This window comes from Crocodylus siamensis, chromosome 4 (genome assembly GCF_052110815.1).
Source record: "Crocodylus siamensis isolate JL-2025a chromosome 4, ASM5211081v1, whole genome shotgun sequence".
NCBI lineage: Eukaryota > Metazoa > Chordata > Crocodylia > Crocodylidae > Crocodylus > Crocodylus siamensis.
In genome coordinates, this window is record NC_143398.1 from 213577690 (window position 1) to 213590440 (window position 12751).

At 42.9% G+C, this 12751-nt stretch overlaps 1 protein-coding gene across 1 annotated transcript in view; it reads left to right on the forward strand.

The window, feature by feature from the left end:
• PLA2R1 (phospholipase A2 receptor 1) overlaps window positions 1-12751 on the forward strand; it is an 87529-nt gene that overhangs the window by 54781 nt on the left and 19997 nt on the right. Inside the window, exons 18-21 of the mRNA XM_090045631.1 lie at window positions 5865-5932; window positions 6792-6895; window positions 8921-9063; window positions 10652-10769. Of these exons, the coding sequence (XP_089901757.1) occupies window positions 5865-5932; window positions 6792-6895; window positions 8921-9063; window positions 10652-10769 (433 nt within the window). The remainder of the gene's footprint in view (window positions 1-5864; window positions 5933-6791; window positions 6896-8920; window positions 9064-10651; window positions 10770-12751) is intronic.

Genomic DNA, 12751 nt, shown 5'->3' on the forward strand with positions numbered 1-12751 from the left:
GCGAATAGGGAAGTATTTAATTTGGATTTGGAAGACAGTGATTCAATTCAGAGATTTAGATCACTGTCCTGAACTGATTCGGCTGAATCAGCTTCGGAAGATTCAGTGCTGATTTGGACAGATTCAGTGATTCAAATTCGCCGGGGAGAAGCAGGCACAGCTGGGCAGCTCCTCTGGCTGTGCCTGCCTCTCCCCAGGTCGGGAGAGCCGTGGGACTATTTGATGTCCTCGTGGTTATGCGGCGTGGGCCGCTAGTCTCTGTGGGCTGCCTGCGGATGGCGGCTGGTGGTAAACGTGGACCCCACACCCCAGTGGGGTGCGGGGAGGGATCTGATGGTTAAAATACCCCCAAACGGGTGGGTCCCACTGGTCGCTGTCATCGTCATTGCATTCGCTGTTGAGGCAAGGGACGACCAGCACCAGAAGACATCAATTAAAACAGTTCGGATCGGGTAACTCATTGGCGTCTGGCGGTTGATGGTGTTGGTGGTTGTCTAAAAGCGTAAAAAACTAAAAGCTTAAAACTGCCATGGGGCCGCCACTGGGTAGGGTGACCAGCACCTTGGGAGAAGCCCCCATGACTACCCTGCCTGACCCCATCCCCCACCCGGCCCCAGCCTAGTCCCAGCACTTTAAAAAAAAAAAAAAGCGCTGTATTCACTGTTTGCAGGAGCAGTGATTGAGTTCTCTGGGCACTCATGGCACAGCCCACCTGTGCAGCACATGGCAGTAGGGACTGCCCCCGCCCACCTGGCACCTGTGCGGCAGCTGCTTCATGGTGCAGGTGCAGCATGGTTTGGCAAGGTGCTGCGCACTGTCTGGGAGCTGAGGCCACTGGGGCTGAGTGGTACCAGGCTCCAAGTGACTGCTGGAGCTGCCCCAGGTTCCAGACAGTGCGTAATGCCCTGCCGAGCAACACTGCACCTGCACGATACGACAGCTGTTGCATGGGTGCCTGGGGGGTGCGATCCCTGCTACCCCCATGCTGTGCAGGGCAGCTCTGCCACAAGCCCTCAGAGGCCCCAATCACCACTGCCAGAGCCAGTGAGTTCAGGGCTTTTGTTTTTTTAAGTGCCAGAAGGCTGGACCAGGCAGGGGATGAGGCCAGGCAGGGCAGCCATGAGGGCTTCTCCCACAGCTCCTCTGGCTGTGCCTGCCTCTGCCCCAGTGGGGGGAGCCATGGAGGTTCTGCTCTGCTATCGCTTACCCAGCTGGCATGGAGGGCGCGCGGCTCACTCTAGGTGGCAGCAGGGCATAGCCCCCACTCCCAGTGCTGCCCTGCCTGCATCAGCACTGGGAGTGGGGGCTCTGCCCTGCTGCCTCTTGCCACCCGATGCAGGGGGCATGGGATGCAGACATGGCAGTGCTGGGAGCAGGGGCTATGCCCTGCAGCCACCTGGAGCAAGTCATGCCCACATCCCAGCCCCCCTTCCCCACCCCCCGGCTGTGCAAGCAGCAGCAGGGCAGAGCCCCTGCTCCCAGTTGTGCCGTGCCTGCATCCCGCGTCTCCCCACCCCCCTCCCCAATTAAGGCGCCCCCCCACCCTGGCTGAGCAGCTTGTCCCAGCCCTAATCCCTCCCTCCCCCACTTCCCTTCCCTCCCCCAACTCCAACAGACTTACCAGCTGGAGGCAGCTGTCAGCGGCCTGTTTAGTCTATGGCCGAATCTCTGAATTAGCCAAATCTTTTCCAAATCTTTTCCAAATCGATTTGGATGCTTCAAATCTATTTGGAGCTTTTACTTGGTTTCCCGATTCAAATTGGATTCAGAGATTCAGTCCCTGAATTGGGCCGAATCTTCTCTGAATCAAGTCAGCTACCAAAACTTCGCATAGCCCTAGTGTTTCTTAACTTTTTACAGCCTAAGTCACACTTACATCAACAAAAAATTTCCTTGGAACACCTGTGATGGTATTCCTCATCCCCATACTTATGAGCTCATTGTAACTCATTGCTGTGGCAAAATTCCACAGCATAGGCTGTTCAGAGGCTTGCAAACTGCACATCCCCCACAGCCAACACATAAGCAGTAGATGAATTTCCTTCTGTTCCACTGGTTCTCTCTGTCCCCCACAGCCAACACATGCATGAGTCTTTTGTAAATATCTCATCAACACGGCTTATTTGTTAGTGCGAGGCAGCTGGAGAAGTTTCTTGTTATTCCAAAATTCTCGCGGTATACCAGGGAGTTCTTCACAGCACACTGGTTGAAAAGCACTACTCTAAGCTACCCACCCTTTGCTTTTCACCTGTCATGCCTTGATTATTCTTAATAGATGTAGAAAGGGAGACTGCCCACTGGTCTTAGAGCAAACCCTGGTCTGTTCGCACCAGCAGATCCCCATCTCTCAGACCCCACTAATCCCAAACAGTCTCTCATTAAGTAGGCCAGGTCCTCTTGATCCGCACATGCTCTAGGGCACCTATCACCTTATGGGCTACACATGGCCTGTGACCTCCCCTACAGTTGTGCCCATATTTCACAGATGTTCCCAATCATAGAATCGTAGAAAATTAGGGTTGGAAGAGACCTCAGGATGTCATCTAGTCCAACCCCCTGCTCAAAGCCAGACCATCCCCAACTAGAATATTCCAGCTGAAGGTTTGTCTAGTCAGGTCTTAAAAACCTCCAAGGATGGAATTTCCCCAACTCTCTAGGTAACCTCTTCCAGTGCTTTACTACCCTCCTGGTGAGAAAGTTCTTCCTAATATCTAACCCTAACTTATCTTGCTGCAACTTTAATCACCACTTAGATGGGCACTTTGCCCCAAACACCAGGCCACCTCAGGCCTCCACTCCCTTGTTGGGGCCTCAGCCTTCCAAGCCTCTGCCACCTGCTGTGGCTGGTCCCTTTAGCCTAGACTCACTGCACTGGACCTGACTTTTAGGGCTCCAGCTCTTGTTTCACCTTCTTTGGCTGTTAACGTTGCCCTTCCCAGGTTGTGGGCCCCTGGCCTTAGGCTTAGCTCTTCTCTGGGCTGGGGCTTTCTAGGCCTGTCTCTGCCGCTCTTGGGCTGTAGGTTCTCTCACAGGCACTGGGCTCCTGGCTCAGTCTCTGTCTCTTTCTCTTTAGCTGTCTCTAGTGGTGGACCCCCAGCCCTGAGTCTCACCTTCTTGGGCCACACTGCAGCTTGCACCCTGCTCTGGCAAGCTACAGCCTCATGTGCCTCCTTGGCACCTGGGTCCTTCTGTCACCCCTACTAGTCCCAAACCAAAGCCACTGGTTAAAACTCAAGCAAAATGTATAAGCACTCTGGCTCTAATAAACTCCAAGCCAACTGTCTATCTAACAAGCTGGGAAGCTTGCCTTGGGTCCTGTCCCCTTTGCAGCAAGCATTCAGTGTCTTACTAGCATTGTCAAGGTATTTCAGGAGTCAGCACAGCCTCTCACTGCAGCTTTCCAGAGTAGGAGCTCTTCTCTTTGTAGCTACCAGGGTCAGGCTGCCTGTCTGGACTCAGGCACTGGCTTTAAGAGTCTCCTAAGCCCAGCCCCATCTGGTCATGTGCCTGCGGGCACTAACAGGAGTTTCCCCTTGATGATAACCTGCTTGTTCCTTCTGTTAGGACTTAGCTCATCTGCCTGCAGCATATTTCTGGGCTGCTTCACTGACTGCCCTTGGCACATTTTACTGCTCTGCCTCCATCCCCAAGCTGAGTTACCTTCTCATGGTTAGCCTCTACCTGTGCCTCTCAGTCTAGTTTGTTTTCTGGCAGCCATTTTATTAGCAACTAACTTGTTTCCCAGCTCCCAGTCCTCCCTGAGCTTAGCCTGCTCTACTGTCCTTTTAAAGTAACAGGAGGCTTCTGGTTCCCTTTTACAGAGCACTTCGTTACTAAAATTTTTATGTGAAAACAGGGGTTTTGCTTTAAATTCTCAGAATTCTCACTTACGTGTGAAGTCAAAATTTCTATAGCAACCACTATGATGTAATGCATTATTTTGACTTTAAAAGGAAATAGTTGCAGAAACAGATGAATTCCTGAAACAAAAGACCTGTTTTCATTCAGGTATCTTTAGTAATAAAGAAAGAGGAAGACAAAATTTTGAAAGCATGATCTTTACATTACTGATTCTGCTGATCTTCTCAAAGTAACATTGCATTATGCAGCAGTAGCACCAGACCAAAATGATCTTAAGCAGTAATTAAGTACTCTGCTTTTTTGGCTAAAATCATTCTTTAAAATCTGTCTATAGGTCGGTGCATTTTTAAATAAATACTAATGCTTAAGACAAGATACCAACTATAAACATTGTTGATAATCTAGGAAAAGAGAATATCTTGCATTTACAAAATAAACAGGGTTGAGTTCTGCTTTCAGTTACACAAATACAAAAGTAACTCAGTTTTCCTCAGTGAAAATATCTCAGAATATAGGCATGATACTGTGGCATGATAAGTTCATATTTACTTCTTTGAGGGTCAAGATATCTTAGCACCTCAGAGAAGTCATTTATTTTGACTGGAAGAATTTGCCCTGCAGACATTACTTACACTGGGGGAATTTTCCTAAAATCCCAAAATTGATAAAATGCAGTTTGTTTTTAAAAAAGGTTCCAGCAGATTATCCTTCTGATTGGCTTAGTCAAATATGAGTTGTAAAACCCAATCTAGCCACCAGAATCTTGTTTACACTGAAACTCCAACTAATTCTAGAGTTATTTTTTTCTAATTTTCTCCAATTTAGCCAAGTGTCCTTGAGTTATGGGGGCAATATATGAAACGTTGGACTTCTCACTGGATACTCTACGACTGGTAGAAGGAGCAGGAGCATAGCTGACAATCATTAAAATTATTGTGAAAAAAAATTAATAAAATGAATATGATCCTTTCCCTGAGATCATAATCAGTCCTGAAAAATGTTACGTTATGGTATTTCTAGGTGTGACAAAGTATCAAAAGTCCACGTCCCAATATAGCCTTGACACTGCACTGCACATGCTGAACGTTACCATTAATGATTTTGCAGTATTAACAAACCAATGGCAAGACAGACCACACTGCTATAAATCTTGAGTATAGCAGGAGTGACTCAGGAGGTTTTTTTTAATTGACCAAAATCTGCTTTCATTTGTGTTGGTGCAATCCTTGTGAAAGCAATACCTGAGAAAAGAATTTGACTGATAGGAATTATAGTCAGCTTTCTTAACAGTAATGATAATGACTCAAGTGTTTATGGAAAAGTAGCTATTTCCCATAGACAGGACCTCTGTTTCAGGATCATGTACATTTAAAACCCAACAGTTTCCCTTGTTCACTATTTCTGAGCAAGCATGGCACCACAGAGGTAGTAGTTCCCATTCACAGTCCAAGTGGGGAGGCATATTGGCATGATATGGTCGCTGTCCACATTTTTCTGTTCTGTACATTAGACAGAGCATGACACTACTTAGAACTGGCAATCTGACATCTTTCACCAGAATAAAAACTGGGATAACTAAACGAATTTAATATTAATGAATGTTTGTGAATATTTCAATGTAAAAAAGGAATGTTTTCATTTGTGTGTTATGGTAGTTTAGTTTAGGTTTTGACACCTGTACAACAACTTTTAGTCCAGAATATTGTTTTACAAACAAGCTCTGAATTCATACAAGTGGCAATTTATCTTTTGTGCAATCAATTGTAGAATCAAATGTAGGCTTAGGTTCAAACCTTACTTTCTTTACCAGAATAAACCTGTCTGAAGTCAGTGGACTACTCATATAAATTAAGGAAAGTTGGATTTGGGTCCTGATGTTGCTCCAACTGAAATTAAGTAGCTCTGCCACTGGTTGTAGAGGCACTAGGGTATGTGCGTGTTCTGTGAATTATTTAGCAGAAAAGCAAACATGTTACTAAACACTGGTAAAAATATTCCTACAGCTGTCAAGTAGTGATGATGCTCATTGGTGGATTGGACTAGGCTCAGAAACTCCTAGTGATACATTTCGGTAAGAATATAGTGATGTGTACTTGTAATATACTGCTTTGTACTCCTGTTAATAGGTCTTGTTTCAAAGTTGCCCTTCCATTTGTTACATTGGCAAAGTACAGACAGTCAAAAAGCCGGAGGCTGAATTGCTTCCATCTTTGCAGGTTAATCTAAACTGCATACCAACTGATAAGCAAGTAAACAGACATTCACTTTTGACTCTGGAAATGCAGCCACATGCATGCAGTTGCCCAGAAGTTAGAGGGGGCTCTAGAGCATGGCTCCCTACTTGGCTGGAACAGGCAGCTTAAGCCATGGCTAGCCCGCCCCCCCTGCAAGTGGGGGGAGGCTTGTGGGAGAGGTGGAAAGCATCCTGGGATGCTGGGGGACTGTGAGATAGTTGAACATCTGTGCCACATCTGCTCCAGGTTCTAGTTAACTGATTTAACCTAAACCAGTTAGGTTTGATACTATGTCCATCCAGCTGTATCTTCAAAATGGCTAAAACTGTTTTAAAATGGTTTACGTGCACTGAACTTCTATTGTTACAGATTTGAACCAGTTTCCAAACACTTATACCAGTTTATATGCAATTTCTGTCCCTAGCCATTGAGATTGTTTTGAAGGCTTAGTGCAATCTCAAGGATCAGTGCATTCTTATGTATTTAGAATCAATTACTGTTGTTTTTATACATATTATAGTATTTCTGCTGAAATACATAACAGATATAACATAAACATGTGACTAGTTTTCATGTAAGTTAATTAAAGGACATTTCTTAGCTTCCATCTGTATGCTGCATTTATAAATAAAAGTGAATATATGAGTACAGAAATAGGTGAGAGCATGTCGTTAATTATTTAACATTGCTATGCAGCTGGAAAGATGGGTTACCAGTAACATATCAGAACTGGAACAAATTGAGAGATGGATCTGTGCATACACAAGAAGGAAGATGTGTCTTCATGTCATCACAAACAGGTCAATTTTACGTTTCCTTTTGTTCCATTAATCATAAATTAATAATTCTGTCGATCTGAGGGGGTTCTGATGGCTTTTTTGCAGACTTAGACTAAGATTTTGTATTTGACTAAAACAATAGAAATAATCTACTATGTAACTATTTTTTTGATGTGTGGAATTTAGATAGTGACACTCCTAATACATGTTTATCACTAGATAAGTATTCCATTGTGTAAAAAAGTAATAGAAAAAATAGTATAAATTAGTTTAAAGTGCCTATGCATCTTAGAAGTTCCAGCTTTTATATCAAAACTATAAATTGTCCAATCATGCCAGGAATCTTTAGTGCACACTAGAAGTCAGAAGTCTTTTATCTGGAATATCAGTTGTATGTGTGTCATTTTTCATACTCAGTTGTTCATAGCCATATAAATGATCCAGATGGATTTAGCACTGGGTTTTCATATTTTTGTACACTGTTTTTACATCAACACAAGAATGTAGTAACCTAGCACATAAGCAAAATGTTGGACCTATAGCCAATTTGCATAGGCATTGTGGATAGAGTGTTTTGTTTATCCCCCTTGTTAGGCTTTCCATCATTCATTACTTGGATCTGTGCTTTGCTACTGTAAATAAAATAAGTTTACAATTTTGCAAACTCGTATGATTTTACCATGAATCTTGGAATACGTTTTTCTTAAAGCACAAGATTCAGAAATCATATGAGAATCTCTGTTTTTACTGTGAAAGACGTTTCTAGCCTTCATGACTAGCATAAAAAAAATCTAAAATCTATTATGTTTAGTAATCGTATGATTTTAACTAATGTCCTGATTTTGGCGGAGCTGACTAATGATTTTGTGAAAGCTTGAGTTTGGCAGGTCAGCTCTAAATAAAGGGCTATGTGCTTTTTGTAGTAATTTTATGAGTAGGTAGATAAGAAATATGAACTGTGTAGCTTTGTGTTGTTACCTTGTAAAAGATGTCTTCTGGAGCAATGAAAATGTTACAGGTTATCATGAGGGCGTATGGAGTGAAGGTCTGTCTAGGGGACCATCAGGGCATAGGGGAGAAGGGAAATAGGGGACAATACAGAAGTGGTCTTGGCCAGGAGGGGATAAAGGTCCAAAATGGAGGTGACTGGTTGGCCTTCAGGTAAGAGATTGGAAATGTGGGAGTGGAGGGAAATCTGGTTAAAGTGGAAACAAGGGACCCATCTGGGATTGGTTACTTAGACTGGGAGCAGTCACCTTGGGGTGATGCTGGCTGAATTATGGGGTTAAAGAGCCAGGTTGAGACTCTGGCTGGAATATGGAATCATGTAGGTAAGAGTGTGATTTACAAGTTGATGCCTGTAATAATACTAGAAAACAATAGAGGGTGCTAGAGAGCGGCTTCTGCTAGAAGCACTTCTGTAGGTCTGACTTTTAATACAAATAATTTTTTTGCTGGTTTTCACCAGCATTGGTGGAGTTCTGCTGGTTCATCCCTTGAACTTTCCTGAAATTTTGGAACTGATCATATTCAGCTTCTTAAAGTTTGTGTATTACATATAGATTTAAGCTGATCAAAGAATTTTGATAGAATTGTGTTCTATCACAGATCTATCAAGGTATTTAATAATGGCATCTCAATTTTAACAGTAGTTTATAGGACAGAGTTTTGTTTTGAAAATGTAATTTTGATTAGTTTAATGTTTATTAGTTTTGATTTATATAGAATATTTTATTTAATGCATATACATTCATCTACTATGACATATTAGTTTTTTATATAAAATCAAAGCAACAGGAATTGGAAGACAGCTATCAAAGCAGAATATTATGTCTGAAATTCAAATTTTTATTGTCATTTTGCAGGAATGTTTTAATTGTCATTTGCAGGAATTTTTAAATTTTGGCTTTTGTTCAGCCAATAAATTATAGTAATATTAACAATGACATCTAAGAGAAAATAATTTTCTGTCCTCAAATCAGTGCCACACAGCAGTTTTTCTAATATGAATGTCTAACCAACATTTCTAAAAATTATTTTCCATAGGACTCTGGGGGTATGAAAACTGTACTGTATCTCTTCCATGTATTTGTAAGCGTAAAACTATATGGAAAATAGAAAGAGAAATTCCAAAAGATCAGAACCAGCAAGGAACATGTCCCAAAGGTTGGCTGCACTTTGGAACCAAGGTGAAATATATTTTTGTTGTTATTGAACTATATAAAAATATTACTGATCATTTAAAGATATAATTTTTCCTCTTGTAAATAAGCCTTTTAGGCATACAAAGATAGGCTCTGCCCATGTAAGTGCTTATGCTTATCAATAAACTTTACACAGTTTAATAATCCCATTAATTTAGAGGAAGCTTTATATTTGTTGAGCAAAAAGGAATATTTATACCCAGGAAATTATTCACATGTATTTGTCTGTGGGATTTGGGGTCTTAGCCTGTTCCATACCCTCAGGCACAAAAAAGACATACACGAAGATGCCTTTTTAGAAATGTGATTTTAATACCAGACTGTATTTGATGATGCCCTGTATTTTTCTTTCTTTCACAAATTAGACCACCACATTCTTACCAATAAATTCCATTAAAGATAATAATAAACCTTACTGCATTTGCACTCTAGAGTTGAAAGGGAAATTTTTAATTATGTTTAGCTAAACCTATGCATTCTATAACATTAGCATAGACAAATGAATGGTTAGATTTCTCCAAAATATAGACTATATAGACTTCTGGGACACACTTGGTCCTGGTCCTGATCAGTGGGCACAGCTACGAGACACTGTCGCCATAGCAATGAGCTATGGTGAAGTAGCTCATCGCTATGGCGACATAGTGTCGGCAGGCACAAACCGTGACGTCTATGCTACATTACCTTAGTGACAAGCTACACTGCCATAGCTCATTGCTGTGTCAATACAGCCTCTAAAAATAATCATGTGCCATGGGGACTGCACAGTACCGGCTCATACTGCACAGTTATTAAGTATTAGCAAGCACTGAGTGACTGTGCAATACCAACGTGCAGTCACGGGCACATGTAGACGCACCCAGTAGTGACTGCAAATTAACTCCCAGAATGTAGAAGTGATGTGTTGCAGAGTTGAAAGTAAATGAGGGTTTGCTTTTCAGTGAATTAGTTCTATATAAATGCTTGCATCACAGTATTTGTGACCGAGCTTATTCTGATTCTCATTTGTGCTGATAGTTTTAGCAGAGATGTCTAGACACTGAAAGAGCATGTATGCCCCAATGTCCTTTCCCTGTTTAAATAACTGATTCTCCTGCTTACAATTTAAGCCAGTAATTCTCAACTGGGGTACCATGAGATCTTTCCTGGGGTGCTGTGGGATGCCATGCAACGTTAGCACTGTTAGGTGTGCAAACATGACACAAGATAAAATTAAAAATTTCAAATAAGAATATATAGGATTAAAGATATTCTGCCCTATTGTGGTTTTTCTGAGTTCTTGCAACAGAAAAATTGCTGTGTCATTTTTCCGTAGTTTAAAATAAAAAAAAAGAGTGAAAGCTAAGGGCTGGCATTTTCCAGGCAGTGGCTTGAGTCTAATATGGGGTGCCTCAAGTCTAAAATGGTTGAGAACCACTGGTTTAGATAGGCAGTGGCCTGCTAGTGTTTCTTGTACTTATTCTATTAGTAATCAGAAGAACATGATATGTAGGGTTGTTGGTATGGTATTTCTAATGATCACCAAACTCATCTAAAATGTGAAAAATAAATATTTTCTATTTTTGGGGAATAGTGTTTTTTAATACAAATTCCAAAGGATCCAAGTCAGCTCAGAAGCTGGTATTCTGCCCAAGAATTCTGCAGTAAATCTGATGGCTCACTCGCTTCTATTGAAAATGAAATGGAACAAGGTACAGTTTTGAAACTACTATAAAAACATCCAGTGTGAGATTGTATTTGTTTGTGTTAACATATAAAGTATAATCAGGAATAAGGAATATGTATATTCCTAGCCTTGCCTCTGCCACTCTCCCTGTGACTTTAAGAAATAAAAATGTAGGATTTTCTCAAATTTCCACAACTGTAACATGAAAATATTATTTCCTTGCCCACCACAAGATGTCTTTTGCAGATTAGATGTTTCAACGGCACTTCTTGCCAATATGCTGAAGTGATGAATAAATGAAAGTGTAAAAGATAGATGGATACATAATTAAAGTTTGGTTATAAAATTCTCACATTATGAGTATAACATAATATCCCAATACCCATCTTATTAAAAATAATGGTGATAGATGGAAAAATACTATCATGGTTACATACATATAGGATTTCACATCTGATGTACATTGTACTGGTTGCCTTTTCTTTGACTCCAGTGTGGACTGATCAGCAGAGGTGTAACTATGTTTTGCGCCCTGGCCCAATGTTTCCCAAAGCCAGCGTATTTACACCCCGCTGTGGTAAAGTTGTGCACTTTTTTGCATCCCCCATTACAGCTGTCATTGCTGCCGCTCTTACGACTGAGGTGCCCATACTGCCATTTCCCCTCACCAACAACAATGGGCAGCAAGGAGTTTGGTGGCAAGAGAAGTGGCAGTAGGGGTCTGCCCATCTCTGGCTACGACAGTGTCTCTGCACCCAGCTGCTGCTGCTGCCACCACCCTGGCACATATTTCCCAGGGGGCCCCCCATTTTGTGTAATATTTTAGTTGGTACCTGGGGCTGATGCCTCACTCGCCTACCCCTAGTTATAATGCTCCTGATCAGTATATCACACTCCTATATTTATGGTATGCTTGGTATATTCTGTTCATTCAAGTCGTGGAAATGTATTGTGTTTGTAGAGTTGCTTTGTTAGTCTAAAATCTAGCCTCCCAACTTTGCCTTAAGTAGTTTGTAACTGCTCCTTACACCACACCCAGGCCTTGCAGATATTATCAGATAATGGCCTTGATGGACACTTGGCCCCAATCTGATACCAGGCTACCTCAGGCCTTTACACCCTTGTTGGGACCCTATCTCCATCCCTCTTGTGCACTGAACCCCCCTGGCCTCAGATCTGCCTCCCCGGGCACTGGGCCTCCTGGCCCTTGTCCAAGCTAGGCTTCAGCCTTTCTTTCTCTCTCTCTAAACATGGATCTTCCTTCTCCAGTCAGAGCCCTGAATCAAGGCCCCTAGCAGGGCTCTGAACACTGGCATTCCAGTATGGGCTAAACCCCCAGGCACCCCTCAGGCACACTGTCATGGCCTCCACTCACTCCCCTTCCAGCTCCTCCCAAACCACTGGTTAAAACTGTAACCCAGGAGTAAGCCTTCTTGCAAACACAACTAAACCACCCCTGGGTCCAAACATAAACAAGGCTTCCTCTTACCCAGGCACCAGCATTCTGTTTGCCTTCTTCAAGCCAGCCCCAGTGCCAACAAGCAGAGCTCCTGTATTCCCCTTACTCTGAAGCTCTTGGCTCAGCAGCCTCCAGGGCCAGATTGCCCCTCCTGCTTGTCCTGCTTGTCCCCGGCCCTGCCTCCTGCTTGTCACATGCCTCCCTAAGGTGCTGCAGGTGTTTCCTGATTCAGCCTGCTGGCTTTTAGCCCCAGGGGGACTTACTGCTCTGGACCCTGCTGTGCTCCTATGCGAGGCTCTAGTCCATGCTGCTACCACAACACAGCTACAGTAGTTTGGTGGTAAGTGCTGACATCAGGCAGCTTCCCCCAGTACCTGGCAGCCCATAAGAGGCAGCTTTCCCCACCTGAGGCTTTACTTCCTGCTCCTTTACCCTTCAAGTAACAGGAACCTTTGGCTCTGTTACACAGTTTAATTTTTAACTACAGTGGAGAAATACATTTTCTATGACACATGTTAGTGATCAAAAACCCCCCCAAAATGTTCCAA